Source organism: Eriocheir sinensis, chromosome 6 (genome assembly GCF_024679095.1).
Source record: "Eriocheir sinensis breed Jianghai 21 chromosome 6, ASM2467909v1, whole genome shotgun sequence".
NCBI classification, from domain to species: domain Eukaryota; kingdom Metazoa; phylum Arthropoda; class Malacostraca; order Decapoda; family Varunidae; genus Eriocheir; species Eriocheir sinensis.
This window is the reverse complement of record NC_066514.1, coordinates 2,320,433-2,340,162: the sequence shown is the minus strand read 5'-3', so window position 1 is coordinate 2,340,162 and position 19,730 is coordinate 2,320,433. Positions and strand designations below refer to the sequence as shown.

Here is a 19,730-nt window from a genome sequence, read left to right as displayed (position 1 = left end):
GAGAGAGAGAGAGAGAGAGAGAGAGAGAGAGAGAGAGAGAGAGAGATTCTAAAATCCTGATCCCCCCAGCTGGATGGGCTCACTTCGCTCGCCAAATGGTAGGGGCCCAATGACACTCATAGTACCAGGGCCCAGTGATGGCTCTCCCTGGCCCTGCAAATGCCGTGGGTGGAGCGAGGTGGAGGGGTCAGAGAAGCATTTAACATGGAAACAGTGTTAAAAATAGCAAGAGAAATAATGTGTTACCGAAGGAGATAAGCTGATAAGGTGAAGGGCCTTTTATAGTCTACACCACTGATTCTCATCCAGGGGTAAATTTATCCCTTGGGGGTAAAAAAATAAATGGTAGGGGGTAAATAACTGCAATAATTGTGTGTGAATGAATATGATTTTTTTGTGATATGAATGGCCTGTATAATTTCTCTATCAAAGTATAATATATTTTGTGCAAAAGGTAAATAATAGATATGTTTTCCTATCTTCTAATTTTCAGCGTCTTTATGATGGCAATGATTTTTTTGTAAGGGCGTAAACGATGAAATAGATCAGGTAGAGGGGTAGATTATGGAGATTATGGATTATGGATTATAGATTATGGAGGAAGGTTGAGAATCCCTGGTCTACGCCATCATCTGGGAGGGGGAAATATATGGGGAACGATGCAGAATACCTTACCTCGAGGAGATTGAGATGAGGTATGAAAATTCCAGTTAAGATTTTGAAAAAAAAAGAAGAGATCAGAGTGTCTGATGAAAAGGAGGGACAGCTTCGTGTTATCAAATAGTAGAATATGGTTGACAATGTTTACAGTCGATCGTCATTTGGAGAAATTAAGCTTTTGAGTATATCTATATCTATATATCTATATCTATATCTATCTATCTATCTGTATCTATATCTATATCTATCTATCTATCTATCTATCTATCTATTTATCTATCTATCTATCTATCTATCTATCTATCTATCTATCTATCTATCTATCTATCTATTTATCTATCTATCTATCTATCTATCTATCTATCTATCTATCTATCTATCTATCTATCTATCTATCTATCTATCTATCTATCTATCTATCTATTTATCTATCTATCTATCTATCTATTTATCTATCTATCTATCTATCTATCTATCTATCTATCTATCTATCTATCTATCTATCTATCTATCTATCTATCTATCTATCTATCTATATTTTTTTTTTGGGGGGGGGGAGACCGTGGGGGTGATGGACCGCGAAACGGCTAAACTAATCTGCTCGAATCTCTCATCCAAACTAGCCCAAAGTAGCTCAGCATGCAGACAACGCCAATACTCTTATTTGTTTATACACTGTTTATAATGTATTAGAGAACGTGACTTTGTGTGCACTAGCGACATGAAGTAAAAGGAAGGATTAAATCATAAGCCGCGACTTTCAAATATTTCCCGCGGAGTCTCATCAGGCAGAAGTAGCCCAATCGTGCGGGCGAGCAGCGACCTTGGCAACAATGATCGCTAGCGCCGCCGCCGGGAAACAGATGAGGGAAAGCTCTTATGTACGGGCTGGAGGCGACGTTAAGCTTGACCTGTTGAAATGAAGGGAATGCTGGGACGACTGAAAGAGTGGAAAAAATCTTAGGGCGCCTGCTGGGGAAGGGGAAAGTAGAATATGACTATACTGTTGAATGGGAGGGGGCCCGGAGGGAGGACATGATGTGGAACTGTCCATGGAAATTCTGATAAATATATGTTTTTTTCTTCTTCCCAGGTTTTAAAGGTCTAGAACAACCGATACAATGCCCAGTGACCCATTTCCCGGGATAACCTGCATATAGCCTGGTACTGTTGAATGGGGGAGGGGGGAGATAACTATTGTGTAACTGTGTCCATGGAAGTTCTGATAAACATTTTTCTTTCTTCTTCCCAGGTTTTAAAGGTCTAGAACAGCCGATACAAAGGCCAGTGACCCATTTCCCGGGGTAACCTGCATATACCGCTGAATAGGGGGGGGAAGGAGATAACTATTGTGTAACTGTGTCCATGGAAGTTCTGATAAACATTTTTCTTTCTTCTTCCCAGGTTTTAAAGGCCTAGAACCACCGATACAAAGCCCAGTGACCCATTTTGCAGCCCCAGCCCCAGCCCCAGCCTGCCCCCTGTGTCTGGCACCCACTGGCCGTCGTCTGCAGCAGGAGGCGCGCACCGAGGAGGCTTACAGTCATGTGGCGCTCCCCTCACGCCCTCAGAGCTGCCCTGCCCAAGCTGGTGCCCAGGAATGGACTCAGGAAGACACAGTGGAGGCATTCCTCGGTGATGGTCTTCGCCGCGGAGAGGAGAAACAGGTAAAGAACATGTTGGTCTTGCCGGCTGGTCTGTGTTGTGGCCGAGGCTGTGTACTAATGGCCTGGCTGTGTACTAATGGCCTGGCTGTGTACTAATGGCCTGGCTGTGTACTAATGGCCTGGCTGTGTACTAATGGCCTGGCTGTGTACTAATGGCCAGGCTGTGTACTAATGGCCAGGCTGTGTACTAATGGCCTGGCTGTGTACTAATGGCCTGGCTGTGTACTAATGGCCTGGCTGTGTACTAATGGCCTGGCTGTGTACTAATGGCCTGGCTGTGTACTAATGGCCTGGCTGTACTAATGGCCTGGCTGTGTACTAATGGCCTGGCTGTGTACTAATGGCCTGGCTGTGTACTAATGGCCCGGCTGTGTACTAATGGCCTGGCTGTGTACTAATGGCCTGGCTGTGTACTAATGGCCTGGCTGTGTACTAATGGCCTGGCTGTGTACTAATGGCCTGGCTGTGTACTAATGGCCTGGCTGTGTACTAATGGCCTGGCTGTGTACTAATGGCCTGGCTGTGTACTAATGGCCAGGCTGTGTTCTAATGGCCTGGCTGTGTACTAATGGCCTGGCTGTGTACTAATGGCCTGGCTGTGTACTAATGGCCTGGCTGTGTACTAATGGCCTGGCTGTGTACTAATGGCCAGGCTGTGTACTAATGGCCTGGCTGCTTACTAATGGCCTGGCTGTGTACTAATGGCCTGGCTGTGTACTAATGGCCTGGCTGTGTACTAATGGCCTGGCTGTGTACTAATGGCCTGGCTGTGTACTAATGGCCTGGCTGTGTACTAATGGCCTGGCTGTGTACTAATGGCCTGGCTGTGTACTAATGGCCTGGCTGTGTACTAATGGCCAGGCTGTGTGGGTGTACTAATGGCCAGGCTGTGTACTAATGGCCTGGCTGTGTACTAATGGCCTGGCTGTGTACTAATGGCCTGGCTGTGTACTAATGGCCTGGCTGTGTACTAATGGCCTGGCTGTGTACTAATGGCCTGGCTGTGTACTAATGGCCTGGCTGTGTACTAATGGCCTGGCTGTGTACTAATGGCCTGGCTGTGTACTAATGGCCTGGCTGTGTACTAATGGCCTGGCTGTGTACTAATGGCCTGGCTGTGTACTAATGGCCTGGCTGTGTACTAATGGCCTGGCTGTGTACTAATGGCCTGGCTGTGTACTAATGGCCTGGCTGTGTACGACTGGCCGGGCTGAGTACTACTGGCCTGGCTGTGTACTAATGGCCTGGCTGTGTACTAATGGCCTGGCTGTGTACTAATGGCCTGGCTGTGTACTAATGGCCTGGCTGTGTACTAATGGCCTGGCTGTGTACTAATGGCCTGGCTGTGTACTAATGGCCTGGCTGTGTACTAATGGCCTGGCTGTGTACTAATGGCCTGGCTGTGTACGTACTAATGGCCAGGCTGTGTACTAATGGCCTGGCTGTGTACTAATGGCCTGGCTGTGTACTAATGGCCCGGCTGTGTACTAATGGCCTGGCTGTGTACTAATGGCCAGGCTGTGTACTAATGGCCTGGCTGTGTACTAATGGCCTGGCTGTGTACTAATGGCCTGGCTGTGTACTAATGGCCTGGCTGTGTACTAATGGCCTGGCTGTACTAATGGCCTGGCTGTGTACTAATGGCCTGGCTGTGTACTAATGGCCTGGCTGTGTACTAATGGCCTGGCTGTGTACTAATGGCCTGGCTGTGTACTAATGGCCTGGCTGTGTACTAATGGCCTGGCTGTGTACTAATGGCCTGGCTGTGTATTAATGGCCAGGCTGTGTACTAATGGCCTGGCTGTGTACTAATGGCCTGGCTGTGTACTAATGGCCTGGCTGTGTATTAATGGCCTGGCTGTGTATTAATGGCCAGGCTGTGTACTAATGGCCTGGCTGTGTACTAATGGCCTGGCTACATCATCCAGTGTAACACGATTGACTCCTTCAAAAATAAGCTCGACCGTCACTTCCTTCAACTTAATATCAACTAGAGTAGAAATGCAACGTTTTGGAGCCTTCTGATTAATGTAAAATTACTTAGGTTTAAGGACAGACCACTTCGTCTGGACCATGGGGTCTGTGTGGTCTGATTTTCTATGTAATCTATATGCTGTGGTGTGTGGGCATGTTTGGAGCTCCATGCCTGTGGAGGTCATCCTGGCAAGACATCCTGGTAAGGGCACCGCCTCAAAGCTTACAAACCAGGAAAGGAAAATACTACTACAGTGTACCTTATGTTGCCTGGTATGGGATGATTAGTGCATGCAGCTGATTGATGTCCATGCAGCTTGCCATAAACCCAGGCAATAGACGTAGATGTTAAAAGAGCTTTATATTTGTTGTATAGTGTGCAGGGTGTTCAAGTGTCCATTTAGGAGCAGCGAGTAGCGGGCTTTTTTTTTTTATTAATGTTTACTTTTTTGTGCCCTTGAGCTGTCTCCTTTGCTGTAAAAAAAAAAAAAAAAAAAATATCACATGCTTATCTCGCCTGCTGGCTGTGCCTCCATCAGTGAGGCCGCCTCAGTCTGGATGGACAGGAAACAGTGGAAGCAGCTGTTTGGGGTCAGTATTTGGAAGAGGGCTCAATGTGTCATGCACCGGGAGTTTATTTTCTCGTTTTCTATTATCCAGCACGTCCTCTGCGTGTATTGAAACACACGAGAAATTAATCACAACAAGGAGAGGGTGTTCCCCGGCTGCCTGGGATTGAACCCGCGACCAGCGTGACGGGAGAGCCACTCCTTACCGAGTCAGCCAAAGAGGTGCCCCCTGGCTAAGTGGGTTATGGGAGGCTCGTTCATCAGGCCGTCGCCGCACTACACGACTTTCCCTTCTATGAAGATTAATTTCTGTGTGTTGAGACCTTTAGACTGTGACCCATTTTGGTGCACTATTTCACAATGTCCCCATAGAGACATACCTCCAACACTTCCCATTTTCTATTACCCTCGGAGCATGGGCCATCCTACCTGTTACTCCTTCGGGGAAACTCAACAGAACTGCAGGAGAGAATGCCCACCGATATGCCACCACTGTCATCCCCTGGGAGTTGTATTTTCTCTGCATGTATCGAAACACACAAGAAATTAATCAAGACCAGGAGAGGGTATTCCTTGGCTGTCTGGGCTGGGATTGAACCCGTGTCCAGCGTGACGAGAAAGCCACTCACTACCGAGTCTGCCAAAGAGGTGCCCCCCTGGCTGAGTGGTTTATGGGAGGCTCGTTCATCAGGCATAGTCGCTGCACTTCAAATTAATTAAGGCTGATGTCGTGATCCCATTCGCCAAGCAGCTCAGCAAATACTTTATGACTGACCTTATTCACCGATGTGGGAGTTTGTACCGCACTTGGTGACCTTGGCTCTGTCCAGCAGGTAGGCAGTCAGTCATTGCTTGAGTAGATCGTCAAGTAAGTTGATGTTGTGTTGTTAGTTATGTAGCAGCTTGGCAAATTTAACCCGGTAGCAGTGACGGGCCAAATTTGTGGCTTTACTGTGTAGCAGAGACGGGCCAAATTTGTGGCTTTACCGTGTAGCAGTGACGGGCCAAATTTGTGGCTTTACCGTGTAGCAGCGACTGGCCAAATTTGTGGCTTTACCGTGTAGCAGCGACGGGCCAAATTTGTGCCATGATATACATAATCTGATCACAAATGCTTTGATATATATTATGAAATGGTTTGTGTGAGTGATGATTTTTTCTCATTTTTCTCGCTTAGAGGGACCATTAAGAAACATGATCCCCGCTGCTACCGGGTTAAATATGTAGGAACAGTTATGTAAGTATGGAAACATGTTTATAAAAGCTTTGGTATGGGTGTAATGGAGTGGACTAGGATTGTGGGGCGACTGAATGGGTGAAGTGCAGTGCTGTGAGATGTTTCAGGCACGTTGAAATAAATTAATGACTTTGTGAAGAATGTACGAGAGCAGGTTTGAGGGAAATAACATCAGGAGATTAACAGGTAAATAAGTATTAGTAAGCTGCCAGATGATGGATTGAATATACAGAGAGGGGGTCCAGAAACATGAAAAAAGCATGATCGGTATTCTCAGACGCTTCAACCTCTCATGTCATATATTTCCAAAGGCTAAGATGGAGTTTAATCGGGTTTTCATGGGTGTTTTTCATGTTTAACGTACAGAAAAGGGGTCAAACTACCACCAGGGTCATAAATGTACATCTGGAAATGCCCAATACCCCTTCAAAAACCCTGTCAAATGTGAGTGTTTAAGCGGCGAAGCATTTGAGAATATGGTCCAGAGACTTCTGCAGTGGGCACTTCTCAGGGGGAAATTCCCATGAGAGGACCAGGCATCAGAGATATTGAGATAGATAGATTTTCAGGTGTTTTCTGTTAGTGTTTTTCATACTTTTCTATAAATGACCTAGTTATACTTTAAATGCTGCCCTCACAACTCACTGTTAACCCGGTAGCAGCGGGGATCATGTTTCTTAATGGTCCCTCCAAGTGAGAAAAATGAGAAAAAATCACCCCTCACACAAACCATTTCATAATATATATCAAAGCATTTGTGATCGGATTATGTATCATCTATTTTGGGGGTTTTATATCATGGCACAAATTTGGCCCGTCGCTGCTACACGGTAAAGCCACAAATTTGGCCCGTCGCTGCTACACGGTAAAGCCACAAATTTGGCCCGTCGCTGCTACACGGTAAAGCCACAAATTTGGCCCGTCGCTGCTACCGGGTTAAACCTCTTTTATAGTACCAAAGTAGTGTGCTTCCTGGCATATGGTATTCAATCATCTATTTGCAAAGAAGTGTCAACCTGTGTTTTCTATCACAACCTTGTGGTGAGGTGTGGCTGGTACCGTACTTAGATACCTTTGGTCTTTTTTTTTTTTTACAGCTAAGGAGACAGCTCAAGGGCGCAAAGAAAAAAAAAGAAAAAAGGCCCGCTACTCACTGCTCCCGAACAGAGGTTAAAGGAGTGTCCAAAATCAGAGGTCAATTTCGGGAGGAGAGGTGTCCTGATACCCTCCTCTTGAAAGAGTTCAAGTCGTAGGCAGGAGGAAATACAGATGAAGGTCTGTGTTGTCCATTCACTTCTGGTGGTTAATTTTCTTTCTCATCTTCTTGACAGGATAAGAGGAGTAAGGGTAGAGGTGCCCAGGCCTCAAGTGTGGAGTCTTGTTACACCATGGGTCAGGGGCCTTGCCTCAGATGCCGACCTGCCACCCCACATAAAGGTCAACCTCCCAGCCCTGTCCCCCACCATGGAGATGGGCACCATTATATCCTGGGAAAAGAAGGAAGGTAACTAATGCTTGAGAGAGAGAGAGAGAGAGAGAGAGAGAGAGAGAGAGAGAGAGAGAGAGAGAGAGAGAATTACATAGATAACCAGACCACACAGGCCCTAGTGAACATTTAGATGGAGGAGATAGCGGTCAGAGAGAGAGAGAGAGAGAGAGAATTACATAGATAACCAGACCACACAGGCCCTAGTGAACATTTAGATGGAGGAGATAGCGGTCAGAGAGAGAGAGAGAGAGAGATAGAGAGAAGCTTATCTCTCCTGGATGCAGTACCAGAACTATAAATAAAATGGGTTATATCAGTCCTTAGATATTTTATATATTTGTATCATTGAGACCAAGTTGTTTTTTCCTGTGATCTCGTGTGTAGCAAGATGTCTTAATTTGGTAACACTGGTGGAATTCTTTATAAGGGGGGCTTCGTGGTGCAGTGGTTAGCACACTCAGCTCACAACCGAGAGAGCCCGGGTTCGATTCCCGTGCGGAGTGGAAAAATTTGGGCGGCTTTTCTGATACCCTACGCCCCTGTCCACCCAGCAGTGAATGGGTACCAGGTATTAATCGGGGGTTGTGTCCCGTCTCCTGGGGTCTGTTCCCTTCTCCTATAATTCCTTCCCCTTCTGTCTCTCCGGCATATGACCACAGATGTTGCGCCGACTAAACCAAACTTTCCAACTGTTCCCTTCTCCTATAATTCCTTCCCCTTCTGTCTCTCTCCGGCATATGACCACAGATGTTGTGCCGACTAAACCAAACTTTCCAACTGTTCCCTTCTCCTATAATTCCTTCCCCTTCTGTCTCTCTCCAGCATATGACCACAGATGTTGTGCCGACTAAACCAAACTTTCCAACTGTTCCCTTCTCCTATAATTCCTTCCCCTTCTGTCTCTCCGGCATATGACCACAGATGTTGCGCCGACTCAACGAAACTTTCCACCTTTCTTCTTTATAGGGGATGTTTTGAATGAGGGCGACCTGCTGGCTGAGATAGAGACCGACAAGGCCACTATGGGAATGGAGACTCCTGAAGAAGGAGTGCTGGCAAGGATCCTAGTGCCTGCTGGGGAGAAGGACGTACCTCTAGGCAGGGTAAGTTGTCTACCTCCAGAACAAGTAGGGGTCATACTGGGTTAGCACAGCAACAAGATACTGTGGATCGCATCATAAGACATTTCGTCGCCCAAGAACACATATTTGACAAGGCTTTCATAGGGGTTGTAGGCATTTCCAGGAGTAGTTTCATGACCCTGGTGGTAGTGTGACCCTTCCTCTGTACCGTGAACCTGAAGAACACATATTTGACAAGGCTTTCATAGGGGTTGTAGGCATTTCCAGGAGTAGTTTCATGACCCTGGTGGTAGTGTGACCCTTCCTCTGTACCGTGAACCTGAAGAAACACATATTTGACAAGGCTTTCATAGGGGTTGTAGGCATTTCCAGGAGTAGTTTCATGACCCTGCTTCCTCTGTACCGTGAACCTGAAGAAACACATATTTGACAAGGCTTTCATAGGGGTTGTAGGCATTTCCAGGAGTAGTTTCATGACCCTGGTGGTAGTGTGACCCTTCCTCTGTACCGTGAACCTGAAGAAACACATATTTGACAAGGCTTTCATAGGAGTTGTAGGCATTTCCAGGAGTAGTTTCATGACCCTGGTGGTAGTGTGACCCTTCCTCTGTACCGTGAACCTGAAGAAACACATATTTGACAAGGCTTTCATAGGGCTTGTAGGCATTTCCAGGAGTAGTTTCATGACCCTGGTGGTAGTGTGACCCTTCCTCTGTACCGTGAACCTGAAGAACACATATTTGACAAGGCTTTCATAGGAGTTGTAGGCATTTCCAGGAGTAGTTTCATGACCCTGGTGGTAGTGTGACCCTTCCTCTGTACCGTGAACCTGAAGAAACACATATTTGACAAGGCTTTCATAGGAGTTGTAGGCATTTCCAGGAGTAGTTTCATGACCCTGGTGGTAGTGTGACCCTTCCTCTGTACCGTGAACCTGAAGAAACACTCATTAGAACCCGACTGACCCCCTCTCTGACCTTTAGAAATAGCTGATGTGAGAACCGAAAGTATCTCATAATACCAACCTGTGTCTTTTCAGAAAGGTGTTTTGTTAAAGAAATTATGGTTTAATTCAGTGATTTTCTTACTTTCATCTTTCAAACTTTGTTAACATTGATAGGAATGCATATTTTCTTGAATGTAATATGTTATCGAAGGCTTTAACCCCTTCTCCGTTAGTCCTCTTCTAAGCCTCTTAATCCTCTTCTAAACCTCTTAATCCTCTTCTAAACCTCTTAATCCTCTTCTAAGCCTCTTAATCCTCTTCTAAACCTCTTAATCCTCTTCTAAACCTCTTAATCCTCTTCTAAACCTCTTAATCCTCTTCTAAACCTCTTAATCCTCTTCTAAACCTCTTAATCCTCTTCCAAACCTCTTAATCCTCTTCTAAACCTCTTAATCCTCTTCTAAACCTCTTAATCATCTTCCAAACCTCTTAATCATCTTCCAAACCTCTTAATCCTCTTCTAAACCTCTTAATCCTCTTCTAAACCTCTTAATCCTCTTCTAAACCTCTTAATCCTCTTCTAAACCTCTTAATCCTCTTCCAAACCTCTTAATCCTCTTCTAAACCTCTTAATCCTCTTCTAAACCTCTTAATCCTCTTCTAAATCTCTTAATCCTCTTCTAAACCTCTTAATCCTCTTCTAAACCTCTTAATCCTCTTCTAAACCTCTTAATCCTCTTCTAAACCTCTTAATCCTCTTCTAAACCTCTTAATCCTCTTCTAAACCTCTTAATCCTCTCCTAAACCTCTTAAGAGAAAATGGAAGAGGAACTTAGAGGAGGATTGAGAGGGTCAGAAGAGCATTAATTCTCTCCCATTTCCTCTTGAGCCTCTCCATACCGTGACGCCGACGTCTGCGTCACGGATGGAAAGGGTTGAGCGAACGTCTGAGCTGTCAACACCCACACCCATACACATTGGGAAGTCTCGGAATATCATAGCTAACTGCGCTTGGATAATAGACGATGCCATTGGTGGTCATCCGCAATGCTTATCACTGACCATTCTCTGCAGCTATTGTGCATCATTGTGAGTGATGAGAAGGATGTCGCTGCTTTCAAGGACTACAAACCATCGGATGAACCCTCTGCTGCTGCCGTGCCTGCTGCTGCTCCACCACCTCCTCCACCACCAGCTGCTGCTCCGCCTCCACCGCCACCCCCACCAGTGACGGCTGCACCTCCTCCATCATCACCTCCTGCAGCTGGAAGTTTCGTTTTTGCTTCTCCTTACGCGAAAAGGCTGGCCAGTGAGCAGAATGTTGATCTATCTGTAAGTCTTGCTTCTGATTTCATGATAACATTAACCCGGTAGCAGCGATGGGCCAAAATTGTGGCTTTACCGTGTAGCAGTGATGGGCTAAATTTGTGGCTTTACCGTGTAGCAGTGATGGGCCAAATTTGTGGCTTTACCGTGTAGCATTGATGGGCCAAATTTGTGGCTTTACCGTGTAGCAGTGATGGGCTAAATTTGTGGCTTTACCATGTAGCAGTGATGGGCTAAATTTGTGGCTTTTCCTTGTAGTAGTGACGGGCCAAATTTGTGGCTTTACCATGTAGCAGTGACGGGCCAAATTTGTGGCTTTACTGTGTCAGCGACAGGCCAAATTGTTTTTACCGTGGTCAGCGATGGGCCAAATTTTGGCTTGCTTTACCGTATCAGTGACAGAGCAAAATTTGTGGCTTTACCGTGTTGCAGCAACGGGCCAAATTTGTGCCATGATATAACCCCCCCAAAATAGATGATACATAATCTGATCACAAATGCTTTGATATATATTATGAAATGGTTTGTGTGAGGGGTGATTTTTTCTCATTTTTCTCGCTTGGAGGGACCATTAAGAAACATGATCCCCGCTGCTACTGGGTAAAAATATATTTATCCTGTGGTCAAGGGTTATGTGGGTTTGGGTAGACCATGTAAAATTATAAGCCCGAATTTAGGGGTCATCTTTTGTGCCAAACATGAAATCCTAACTTATCTATCTTTTGGTTATGGGGCATTGAGGATGGTGGAGGTTATTGCCAAACCTTAACCCAGTAGCAGCGGGGATCATGTTTCTTAATGGTCCCTCTGAGCGAGAAAAATGAGAAAAAATCACCCCTCACACAAACCATTTCATAATATGTATCAAAGCATTTGTGATCAGATTATGTATCATCTATTTTGGGGGTTTATATCATGGCACAAATTTGGCCTGTCGCTGCTACACAGTAAAGCCACAAATTTGGCCCGTCGCTGCTACACGGTAAAGCCACAAATTTGGCCCGTCGCTGCTACACGGTAAAGCCACAAATTTGGCCCGTCGCTGCTACACGGTAAAGCCACAAATTTGGCCCGTCGCTGCTACACAGTAAAGCCACAAATTTGGCCCGTCGCTGCTACACGGTAAAGCCACAAATTTGCCCCGTCGCTGCTACACGGTAAAGCCACAAATTTGGCCCGTCGCTGCTACCGGGTTAAGCCTTATTTTCCTTAACCATTACAACATTTATTTTTTTGTTACTGAAAAAAATTAATGCAGTCATGTGGTTAGAGAAAAAATTAAACAAAAATGTTAGACGATTCAACATCACCACCCAAGCTGTGAACTTTGCTTACCTATAACAACTGACCAATGCTTGTACTTGTCTGTTCCAGGGGGAAATATAAATGTCTCCTATTATTTTATTATTTAGTTTGTATATTTAATGGGGGCTTCGTGGTGCAGTGGTTAGCACACTCAGCTCACAACCAAGAGAGCCCGGGTTCAATTCCCGGGCGGAGTGGAAAAATTTGGGCGGCTTTTCCGATACCCTACGCTCATGTCCACCCAGCAGTGAATGGGTACCAGGTATTAATCGGGGGTTGTGTCCCGTCTCCTGGGGTCTGTTCCCTTCTCCTATAATTCCTTCCCCTTCTGTCTCTCTCCGGCATATGACCACAGATGTTGCGCCGACTAAACCAAACTTTCCAACTTTTGTGTATTTAATGTTTGTATTTTTTCTGGGCAGAGTGTGGCACAGGTGTCGGGTGTAGGGCACGCTGCAACAGACTGGCTACGGGGTTCTGACATCGAAAAGTTTGCATCTCAAGCTGCTGCTGTTGGTTCTCCCCAGGTACATGGTTTATACAACAGCAATACATGAACTTAGGAGCCAAAAACCTTGTAGGAGTTATCATCTTAACCTGGTAGCAATGATGGGCCAAATTTGTGGCTTTACCGTGTAGCAGCGACGGGCCAAATTTGTGCCATGATATAAACCCCCAAAAATAGATGATACATAATCTGACCACAAATTCTTTGATATATATGAAATGGCTTGTGTGAGGGGTGATTTTTTCTCATATTTCTCGCTTGGAGGGACCATTAAGAAACACGATCCCCGCTGCTACCAGGTTAAGAGGAGAAAAGACCAATAGAGCAGTTAGCATGAAAACATTGCTGGAATTTAGAAAGGAGAGCAATATTGTAGCTGCATTAGTGAAATACAAGACGGCCAGTAGGAGCAGGGGAGCTGATGAGACAAAAAGCCTTTAATTTAGTCTTTGTCTCCTGTTATTTCCCTACTAAAGGCTCTCTGCATTACAGGTTGGGCCCGTGGTACCAGGTCAGACTCCCTACACAGATGTGCCCGTCTCAAACATTCGTGGCGTCATAGCAAAGAGACTATGCTTGTCTAAACAGGTAAGGATGTGTGTCAGGAGTAATGAATCTATACCTCTCTCAGTGACCAATGCAGTCATTATATTCTCAGTACCTAAAGAGCACTATGTTCAGTTTGCAAAAAAAGTAGCAATGTTTATAGGTAGGTAGAGGGACACTTGTATCATGGTGGGGTTATTGTATATATTAGCCGAGGTGAGACTGGTGGTCATTCAGCGTCAGCCCTGTCATTTTCTTTGTTCTGAGGCCATTGGTCATCATGAGGAAGATAGGGAACCATACTGACTCCCTAACTGTTTATTTAAAGGACCTGGTTCTCATGCTCTTGGCCAGGGGCAAATAAAACAATACAGCTGCTGTGAACGCTAGCTGGCGGACAACAGATTGAGCCTATAGATAGAATTATATCGTGTTGTGAAAATCAAAAGTTTCGCAGGTTTATTTCCAGGGCTTTGTGGTGCAGTGGTTAGCACACTCGGCTCACAACCGAGAGAGCCTGGGTTCGATTCCCTGGCGGAGTGGAAAAATTTGGGCGGCTTTTCCGATACCCTACGCCCCTGTCCACCCAGCAGTGAACGGGTACCAGGTATCAATCGGGGGTTGTGTCCCGTCTCCTGGGGTCTGTTCCCTTCTCCTATAATTCCTTCCCCTTCTGTCTCTCTCCGGCGTATGACCTCAGATGTTGCGCCGACTAAACCAAACTTTCCAACTGTTCCCTTCTCCTATAATTCCTTCCCCTTCTGTCTCTCTCTGGCGTATGACCTCAGATGTTGCACTGACTAAACCAAACTTTCCAACTGTTCCCTTCTCCTATAATTCCTTCCCCTTCTGTCTCTCTCCGGCGTATGACCTCAGATGTTGCGCTGACTAAACCAAACTTTCCAACTGTTCCCTTCTCCTATAATTCCTTCCCCTTCTGTCTCTCTCTGGCGTATGACCTCAGATGTTGCGCCGACTAAACCAAACTCTCCGACTGTTCCCTTCTCCTATAATTCCTTCCCCTTCTGTCTCTCTCCGGCGTATGACCTCAGATGTTGCGCCGACTAAACCAAACTTTCCAACTGTTCCCTTCTCCTATAATTCCTTCCCCTTCTGTCTCTCTCCGGCATATGACCACAGATGTTGCGCTGACTAAACCAAACTTTCCAACTGTTCCCTTCTCCTATAATTCCTTCCCCTTCTGTCTCTCTCCGGCATATGACCACAGATGTTGCGCCGACTAAACAAAACTTTCCAACTTTCTTCCCTGGCTTATTTCAAGATTACGCACAAACATTTTTAGATCTGAGAGTAGCTAGTTAACTTTATCGATTCCAGACTAATGCTGAAAGCTTACTCCATGTTTTGCCTTTCCTCAGACCATCCCACACTACTACCTGAGTGTTGATGTGTGCATGGACGCCGTGGCACAGCTGCGGCAGGAATTCAACCAGCTGCTTGAGGGGGAGGGTGTGCGCCTCTCCTTCAATGACTTCATTATCAAGGCTTCCGCCCTGGCTTGTTGCAAAGTACCTGAGGCAAACTCGTCTTGGATGGATTCTGTTATCAGGCAGTGAGTGTTTATGAGTGTATGTGTGTTATCTTGTAGTAGACATTATTTAAGCTAAGTCTGTTTATTGCCTTTTGTCCAACTATGCTTTAAATCTTTGGATGTTCTTAGGTTTAACCCGGTAGCAGCGGGGATCATGTTTCTTAACCCAGTAGCTGCGGGGGTCATGATTGTTAGGTTAGGTCAGGCTAGGTTGGGTTAGGTTAAGCTAGGTTACGTTAGGTTAGGTTAAAGGTCCCTCTAAGCAAAATAGAGAAAGAATAATCGCTCACGCAAACCATTTCATAATATATATCAACGCATATGTGATCAGTTTATGCATGGCAGAAATTTGGCCCATCGCTGGTACACGGTAAAGCCACAAATTTGGCCCGTCGCTGCTACCGGGTTAATGGTCCCTCCAAGCGAAAAAAATGAGAAAAAATCACCCCTCACACAAACCATTTCATAATATATATCAAAGCATTTGTGATCAGATTATGTATCATCTATTTTTGGGGGTTTATATCATGGCACAAATTTGGCCCGTCGCTGGTGCACGGTAAAGCCACAAAATTGGTCCGTCGTTGCTACACGGTGAAGCCACAAAATTGGTCCATCGCTGCTACACGGTTAAACTATTACTGAGAAACACAATTCACGTTGACATTTGGTCAGTGTGTTTGCCCTGGATAGTTGAGGATGCAGACGTGGGTGTATCTGTGAGTGATGGATGGGTGGATACATCACCAAGTGGAATTTAATACTTCATACATCTCCCACTTACAGCTATGAGAATGTGGATGTGAGTGTTGCTGTGAGCACTGAGAAGGGACTCATCACACCCATAATATTCCGGGCTGATCAGAAAGGCTTGGCGGCTATCTCTGGTGACATGAAGACTCTTGCGGCTCGAGCCAGGGAGGGAAAGCTGCAACCACATGAATTTCAGGTAGGGGCCGATTCTTTTAAGGGTAAGATTTAGGGTCGCTTTCACAGACGTTTTGTTTCTCTTGATCGTTACCAATGGCGGCGATCGACGGTATAGTCTTCCACGTGAAACTGGCTTATGGGGTAGTGGCGGCTGCAGAGGAAGGGAGAGGTGTTGGGAGTGTGTGGCAAGGTGCAGGGCTTGGCTAACCCTGCAGCCGCCACTACCCCATCGAACAGTTTGACGTGGAAACACTACAGCAGCGATAACAACCATTGCTAACAACTGTGAAGGCAGCCCTTAGGGAACCGACAAGCTGATTTTTATGCTGTTTTAAGAACATTCTTTGAAAACAGTCTCGTCATTTTTGTGTTAATAGCATTTGTGATCCAGAAACTAATATTCAAAAACATACCGGTTAAGACAGCAGGAGCAGGGAATGGTTCACTGCTGTCATCCATCAACACAGCAAGAAAGGACATGTGCTCTGCTGAATATCCTTGTGTGTTTAGATTAGAGCAAATATACACCACTGGCCTCTGAGCAGCACCGAGTGAATGACAGCTGATATTTTCACGATGTTTCTATAATTGAAGTCCACAACCTGTTTATTCCAGGGTGGCACCTTCTCTGTTTCCAACCTTGGCATGATGGGGGTCAAGAACTTCAGCGCCATCATCAATCCCCCCCAGTCTTGCATATTGGCGGTGGGCGGCACGGAGCGACGACTTGTGGCCGATCAATCAGTGGAGCAAGGGTGAGGCTGTGGTTGATCTGAGCACAAGATTATAGGATTAATGAATTGTGTAGTTTTGCCGTGTTTTGTAAGCTTAATTAGACACTACTGACACTAGGTATATGCTTCTGCCTATCACAGTGCTTATTGCATCTGTTCCCTTCTCCTATAATTCCTTCCCCTTCTGTCTCTCTCTGGCATATGACCACAGATGTTGCGCCCACTAAAACCAAACTTTCCAACTGTTCCCTTCTGTCTCTCTCCGGCATATGACCACAGATGTTGCGCCCACTAAAACCAAACTTTCCAACTGTTCCCTTCTCCTATAATTCCTTCCCCTTCTGTCTCTCTCCGGCATATGACCACAGATGTTGCGCCGACTAAACGAGACTTTCTAATTTTCTTGTGTCTCTTCCAAGGTTCCGGGTGGCCCAGGTGATGACGGTAACACTGAGCTGCGACCACCGGACCGTGGATGGGGCGGTGGGCGCTCAGTGGCTGGCTGCCTTCAGAAGATTCCTTGAGCAGCCGTGCACTATGATTCTGTAACAAAGAAAATAACAAAGTGAGTGGCATGATGCAGGGAGTGTCCAGGAACAGTAGGAAGCAATAAGATAGATTTTACATACAGATCGGTCCCCTGAAAACACACACACACACACACACACACACACACACACACACATAAGAAGAGAGACTAAAGGAGATAGACTTACCAACACTGGAACAAGGAAGAGAAAGGGGAGACCCAATACAAATCTACAAATTCTTGAGCAAAATGGAAGAAGTAGACAACGAGGGGCTACGACCAAAAGAAGGACTGACCACCAGGAACACAAGAGGACATAGTAAAAGGTTGAGGAACTTTCCAACTTTCTTTACAATTGTTCGGTTTTGGTTTTATACGGATTGTCGTAGATCTTTTAGGATTTTTAAATTTCCTGGTCACTGGGATATTTAAAAGTCCTTAAAAATCTTCTTAGAAAATCGACATAAAACCAAAACCGAACTATTGGAAGCTGTACTATTTGAGGGGCGTCTGTAGTTGAATAAAAGTATCTCGGTACCTCCCACAATGAACCTTTTTTTTCTTGTTTTTGGTGAAGCTGAGGGTGCTGAAAGTCACACATCAGCCTGAATGTTACAGTAGAGATTTTATACCAGCAAAATTACTTTACATATCATTTGTGTGTGTGTGTGTGTGTGTGTGTGTGTGTGTGTGTGTGTGTGTGTGTGTGTTTTACCAATGTTGACAAGTAGAAGGGTGAAATATCTTTGAGAAGCTTTGAGCAGGCAAGGAGGGAGTGTCTGGATAGAGAGATTTGGAAGCTCTTCTGCTGTGGCCATCCCCTGGTGGGCGCTCCTTGAATGAATGAGTTAACTTTACTGAATTTGGTGACACACAATTAACTATTTTCAGACGCCTTCAACGTATATGTTTTTAAAATGTATGAATACTTTTAACGCACAAGCCCTTGGTTGTTCAAGTTTTCATGTCACAATGGGAAGTATGTTTTCCTTTTCAATAATGTGTTGTTTTGTTGGTGGTGTCTCGGCGCGACGCTGTGTCTTGGTAGGTGTTGTTATGGCTAAATGTTCTGTATTGCCTGTCACTCCTTGTTCCTCAGGTGTCCAGACCCAAGGCCGGCCTCTAGCATGTGAAAAACTTTAAAAGGAAAATGTTCAGGAAATATTTCTTTGCTGTAAATATTGCAATAGACTCTTCCCTCCCTGACACACCTGCAGCACACACCAGGGAACACTTTCTCTATACATGATGATATTTCTCGGGGACTGTCAAAGTAAGACCTTGTACATCTTTGCAGATTGACGCCACATCGCTACACGGCAAAAACACCGAGCCTGTTGATTTAACACTCAGTATTCCGACAGACATAACACTTGTATAACAGTAGCTGAGAAAACAACTTTGTTAAAATTTTAGATTATTTATTGTTAATAATCAACACGACACCTTGTATATAATGTATTCTTGGTGTATATTTTTGTCTTTTGTGAAGCATCTCGTTGGGCTGCATTGCATTATACAAGATGACACGTATTTATAAAACCTCTTGCTGTTTGATTTTTGCCGCTCCTTGGCTGGTTTTATAAGGCACCTTTGCTTCTCATCACCTATTTCTAAAGGTCAAAGATGGGGTCAGTCGGGTTCTAATGAGTGTTTCTTGAGGTTCATGGTACAGAGGAAGGGTCAGACTACCACCAGGGTCATAAAACTACCCCTGGAAATGCATACAACTCCTACGAAAGCCTTGTCAAATGTGTGTTTCTTTAGGTTCATGGTACAGAGGAAGGGTCACTACCACCAGGGTCATAAAACTACCCCTGGAAATGCCTACAACTCCTACGAAAGCCTTGTCAAATAGGTGTTTCTTTAGGTTCATGGTACAGAGGAAGGGTCACACTACCACCAGGGTCATAAAACTACCCCTGGAAATGCCCACAACTCCTACGAAAGCCTTGTCAAATGTGTGTTTCTTTAGGTTCATGGTACAGAGGAAGGGTCACACTACCACCAGGGTCATAAAACTACCCCTGGAAATGCCCAAAACTCTTACGAAAGCCTTGTCAAATGTGTGTTTCTTTAGGTTCATGGTACAGAGGAAGGGTCACACTACCACCAGGGTCATAAAACTACCCCTGGAAATGCCCAAAACTCCTACGAAAGCCTTGTCAAATGTGTGTTTCTTTAGGTTCATGGTACAGAAGAAGGGTCACACTACCACCAGGGTCATAAAACTACCCCTGGAAATGCCCAAAACTCCTACGAAAGCCTTGTCAAATGAGTGTTTCTTCAGGGTCACGGTACAGAAGAAGGGTCACACTACCACCAGGGTCATAAAACTACCCCTGGAAATGCCCAAAACTCCTACGAAAGCCTTGTCAAATGTGTTTCCTTAGGTTCATGGTACAGAAGAAGGGTCACACAACCACCAGGGTCATAAAACTACCCCTGGAAATGCCCAAAACTCTTACGAAAGCCTTGTCAAATATGTGTTTCTTTAGGTTCATGGTACAGAAGAAGGGTCACACTACCACCAGGGTCATAAAACTACCCCTGGAAATGCCCACAACTCCTACGAAAGCCTTGTCAAATGTGTGTTTCTTTAGGTTCATGGTACAGAAGAAGGGTCACACTACCACCAGGGCCATAAAACTACCCCTGGAAATGCCCAAAACTCCT

The 19,730-nt window shown here is 45.3% G+C and overlaps 1 protein-coding gene and 1 long non-coding RNA gene across 4 annotated transcripts; one reads left to right on the top strand and one right to left on the bottom strand.

The window, feature by feature from the left end:
• The first annotated feature begins 2,133 nt into the window (after positions 1-2,133).
• On the top strand, positions 2,134-18,599 carry LOC126987790 (dihydrolipoyllysine-residue acetyltransferase component of pyruvate dehydrogenase complex, mitochondrial-like). The gene is made up of 11 exons (XM_050845127.1): positions 2,134-2,327; positions 7,439-7,611; positions 8,563-8,699; positions 10,699-10,956; positions 12,678-12,782; positions 13,256-13,351; positions 14,689-14,882; positions 15,648-15,810; positions 16,407-16,546; positions 16,945-17,090; positions 18,352-18,599. The coding sequence occupies exons 1-10, from the start codon at positions 2,206-2,208 to the stop codon at positions 17,072-17,074; spliced, it is 1,518 nt and encodes a 505-aa protein (XP_050701084.1). The 5' UTR covers positions 2,134-2,205; the 3' UTR covers positions 17,075-17,090; positions 18,352-18,599.
• Positions 8,745-10,664, bottom strand: LOC126988123 (uncharacterized). 3 transcript variants are annotated; one of them, XR_007741517.1, is made up of 4 exons: positions 10,131-10,664; positions 9,911-10,030; positions 9,089-9,870; positions 8,745-8,997 (listed from the first exon to the last, which is right to left on the bottom strand). It is a non-coding gene; the product is annotated as an uncharacterized LOC126988123 (long non-coding RNA). The 3 variants fall into 3 exon arrangements; XR_007741516.1 differs by having other exon boundaries at positions 9,089-10,030; XR_007741518.1 differs by having other exon boundaries at positions 9,089-10,030; positions 10,151-10,664.
• Positions 18,600-19,730: the final 1,131 nt, after the last annotated feature.